At 42.6% G+C, this 4,653-nt stretch overlaps 1 protein-coding gene across 1 annotated transcript; it reads right to left on the bottom strand.

Moving 5' to 3' along the window:
• Positions 1-292: 292 nt before the first annotated feature.
• Positions 293-4,345, bottom strand: LOC109943692 (uncharacterized). The gene is made up of 2 exons (XM_020547187.1): positions 3,356-4,345; positions 293-330 (listed from the first exon to the last, which is right to left on the bottom strand). Exon 1 carries the CDS (start codon positions 4,184-4,186, stop codon positions 3,542-3,544), a length of 645 nt encoding a protein of 214 aa, XP_020402776.1. The 5' UTR covers positions 4,187-4,345; the 3' UTR covers positions 293-330; positions 3,356-3,541.
• Positions 4,346-4,653: the final 308 nt, after the last annotated feature.

Raw genomic sequence — 4,653 nt, 5'->3', positions numbered from 1 at the left:
TCCCTGATTAGTAAAGCAGCTACTCGACCTAACATACTAGTATCCATCTCAATAGGAATCCTGAGTTCATGCAACTAGGGTTTCAGTCAACTCCTACACTTAAGTGCATAGTACAAGCCTACAAATATTAAGTGTAGTAAAATAGCATATATAAATAGGTTATGCATAAAACCGGGGCTTGCCTTTTAATTTAACACCTAGATAGTGTTTGCTGAGGGAGGTACTCGCTTGGCGAGCATCCACTGGGTAAGTCCACCATTCTTCAGGTCGTCCACCGACTGCATCTTTTGGTTGACACCACATCACTTGCACGATCGTCATCTCTCGGTCCTAAATGAGATGCAAGATGCATATGTATGAATATACTGAAAGTAGCACAAAAGTAGCACAAGATATACAAAGACACAGTGGCGAACTAAACATTAATTTGGAAGACACCGTAGACAACCAAACGCTAGCATTCGTTATCTACATGTTATCGGCGTCCAACATTAACATCTTTAAAAAGACAACACCATTTTATTTATTTACGCACACAACTACGACATCACAAGTAACCACACACACTAGCGTTAGCGCACTACATATCGTCGAGCGCACAACATTGACACCATTAACAAGACGACCACATTTTGTATATTTACACAACACAACTACGACATCACAAGTACACGCATTTATTTAACTTGCTATGGCTTTTCCTTATTTCTTCTATTTATCACACAAAAGCATCACCGACCACACAAGTCTAACCAAGACAACGTAAGTTTGAATACGACATAGATATTAATAACTATGGAACTCTTATCCACCCTCAACTACAGCAAGCAAGTATATTAATCATGGAACACATGTCAACCTAAGTTTAGCCATTACAATTCTATATCCGTTAAGTGCTAACTAAGCATTTTTAGTCAAAGGGGTGAACTAACAATTAATTGAGCACATACAGATTTTTAGGACAGCAGCACAACAGTTACTAGTTTTAATCATATCTCTTCAAATATTAATCCAAAAATAGCAAACTAGGATTTTCTGGAAAGCTTAAAAAGTGCTCTACAATTTTGGTATTGTCATTACAACATGATTCAGCACTTAGAAAGGTCAAAACGTGCAATCACAGCAGCTCTGTCCAGATTTGGACAGATTCAGACTTGCAACTTCAAAAATTCACAACTGAAGATTCAGACATCCAAACAAAGTGATCTTAGACTTTCTGGAAAGGTAATAAAATTGTCTACATATCATTTATAAACATCTCAAGGTGATTCAATGTTTAACTAAGGACAAAAGACACTAGAAGGCTTTGCTGTCCAGAATTGGACAGATTCAGTCTTCAGACTTTAAACATCCATAACTTAATCTTCAGATCACCAAAAAGAGTGATCCAAGACTTTTTGGAAAGCTTGGCAATAGCACTACATGACTTTTATAATCACCAAGAATTGATTCTATATTGAACTAAATCAAACAATTCAGTTTTCGAAATCTGTTCTGTCAGTGGACAGAACACAGCAACCAAGTTGTAAAATTCATAACTCTTAAATCGTCAGGCCTATGGTTATGAAACTTTAACACAAGCAAGATGAGAAAGATATCTACAACTTTATTATAATCTATAAAGACTGATTCTAATATTAACTTAATCAAACCATGCAGTTTCTGAAATCTGTACAAAATTTGGACAGATTCAGTTACTGAATTTGTAAAAAGCATAACTCCTAAACGATCAGACTTATGCCTGTCAAATTTTAACACTCGAAAGATAATAAAATTATCTACCACTTTTCTATAGCACATATCTACAGAAAACACAATGTAGTTCATCAAACATACAGCACACCGAAAACAGTACGTGCAGCTCAAAACAGCAATCAATACATTTCAGCTTCTATACAATTCAAGAATTTCCGCTTTCTAGAGACTTGAATTATTATAACACTTTGACATTTGTTAGAGTTAAAATGACCAAGTGAGAACTAACAAGTGGACTTACTAATTTTTATTCGTGTCATTATGAGCACTAGAAGTACCATATTTAATTAACAACGCATTCTCCCCGATAGTCGATCTCGAAGTGTTGTTCACACAAAAATTTGCATTTTAACTTAGACCTCACATGAGCACTAATACTTTTCATCCGCGACCATAACCACACGTATTTAGACTGCAACAAGCCAATCATCATGATTACATGCTTAACCAAACCATCTAACAAGTGGGTTAACCAAAGCAACAACATAGGCTCACTAAATAACATACACGTCGGCTAGCCTATTATTATCCCAATTCGAGACACAACCTATATATCACAATCACTTACGCGATCGACTCCTACTTAACATGGGTTGGCTAACGCAGTATAAGGCTTAGCAAACCATTTTAGACATTGTAACTCGAAACATGGGTTGGAGCAGATTAATCAGCTTTTCTTAACCATTTCTCAATTTAAATTAGTTCACACACCAGTCACTTAAAACACCATATTTTGGGAGGTCTAACATAGAGACATTAACATATGGCATAAAACTTCATAAGACTTACATTTGCTAATGAAGGTCCTAAAGCACCTATGTGCATATCTTAGCGGGTTGTTCTTCAATTTTAACAAGGACCGACTTATGAACGCTACTCGCTTCCAATAATTATTGGGCTGCGATAACGCTCGTATAAGACCTCTAATCGATCAACAAGACATTTATTTATCCAAAGGGGCATGGAATGTGATAATTGACAAAGCAAAGCATCACATTGCCATACAACAAAAATCATGAGAACACCGATAGATACTATCCACTAATCGTTTGAAAAATTAAACTTACTTCTCGCTTGCCACTACATCACTCCTTAATCACACAACCATCATGAGCATCCTTCACACGATCATATAATAGCGATCTAAGCGTCGTGTCACAATACATACATCTTTCCTCGTTGCGAGTACAACCACATCGCGGCATATACCCGCACACCTCAAACAAACATCTCACGCCACCACTACTATATCACACCACGACACTCACACACCTACATGCACTAATTAAATCCTCGCATCCCACGTATTTCCAATTTACTCATCACATTAAACAACACAACATATTTGCTTACCAAAACGTGAAGGCAACCTTGCTACGGCCTATAACCAAAACATTTTTATACCTACCCACACTCCAACACAATTGTACACCACATCGACTAAAATATAATTGTACAAACTACAAATCGCATACATCGAATAAACTCTTGTTCTCCAATCGCAAACGCGATCCCACCAATGCGCATAACCGAAACATTGTACACACATCCATTCAAATTAATTAAACGAGTAGATCAAGAGCGACATGCATCGGCTCACCATAAACAAACCCAATCGATGTTTGTGAGGACGATGGAGATTCCGATTTGTGCATCGCTACGAACATCGACGAGCGTCGAGCGGCTTGCCTTCTCCACGCAAAACATGGGGTTCTCTCCTCCACAAAAATAAAACAAAGCAGCACACATACATAATTAATCACCGAAGAACATTGCCAATACGGAATCAAACAAAGATCGTCGTCGTCTCACCGAGGTGAACGACGTCGATGTTGGGGCTGCGCAGATCCGGTGAAGCACGCAGTGCGGAGGGGATCCGGGGCCACTGTTTTGGATCGGCACCGCTGCGCAGCGAAGTTGGACGCCAAGGCTGCGAGCAGGGGCTTCTTGCTGCTGTGCAAGGGAAAAAGAAGGAGGGGGGCGAGCAGAGCTGCTGCTCGGTCATGGAGATGTGGTCGGGGAAGGCACTGGCTTGAGGGAGAAGGGGTGGGACAGCAAGGGGGCAGAGGAGGTCGGCAGCCATGGAAGAAACTTTAGCTCCCTGTTTGCTGCATGCCGCGGACAGCAGAGGGAGGACGAAGACCCGGCTGCTACTGTTGCTGGGCGCCGGCCATGGAGGAGCCTCTGCGCACGCACAGGAAAACAGAGGGGAGGAGAGGGACGAGCTGGATAAGCAGCCCATGGGGGAGAAGGGCGCAGGGAGGTGGGGCTGCTGCTCGCCGCCAGCTAGAGGTAGAAGAAGGGGCTCGCGCCCATGGAGCTGAGGAACAGGGAGCCATGGAGGGAGCGTACGCAGGGGCGTCGGGTCCTGAGCGTCCCTTGGCCATGGGCAGGGAAGAGCAGGGGGCGGCTGGAGATACGCCGGCGCCATGGACGCCAGGGACGAGCTTCAGCGCCGAGGAAGAAGGAGCAGGGGCGCCAGCTTGCTGCTCGCCATGGAGGGGAGCACGGCTCCCTGCTGCCGCGCCAGGAACAAAGAAGGAAGAAGGTTGTGCGTGAGAGAAAAAGAAAGGGGAGAAGAGACAGTGGCGGCTAGGGAAAATAGAGGGGTGGGAGTGCAAAACAGCCAAGGGCAAGGGAGAGGGATCCTTATTTATAGAGAAACCTTAGGGTTAGGGTTTCAAATGGGCCCAATTGGGCTGGGTTGGGCTGGCCCAAACACGAAATCGGGCCGCGTTAAATTATTTCCGGAGTAAAAATGCTTCCGCGGAATCCGTTTCTACGAAGGACAGAGCGAATTATAGTTCCGACGAATGGACGATTGAGCGATTAATTCGGCCGAGAGTCTAATTTGATTTCGCTCGGCAACAATTTCCTACGCATGATTCGAAAATAAAT

This window comes from Zea mays, chromosome 1, assembly GCF_902167145.1.
Source record: "Zea mays cultivar B73 chromosome 1, Zm-B73-REFERENCE-NAM-5.0, whole genome shotgun sequence".
NCBI lineage: Eukaryota > Viridiplantae > Streptophyta > Magnoliopsida > Poales > Poaceae > Zea > Zea mays.
The sequence above is the reverse complement of the archived record's forward strand: the minus strand, read 5'-3'. Positions and strand labels throughout refer to the sequence as shown.

Bases quoted from the DNA above. Each gene is read 5' to 3' on its own strand.
- LOC109943692 (XM_020547187.1), bottom strand. From the start codon at position 4,186: ATGGCGCCGGCGTATCTCCAGCCGCCCCCTGCTCTTCCCTGCCCATGG.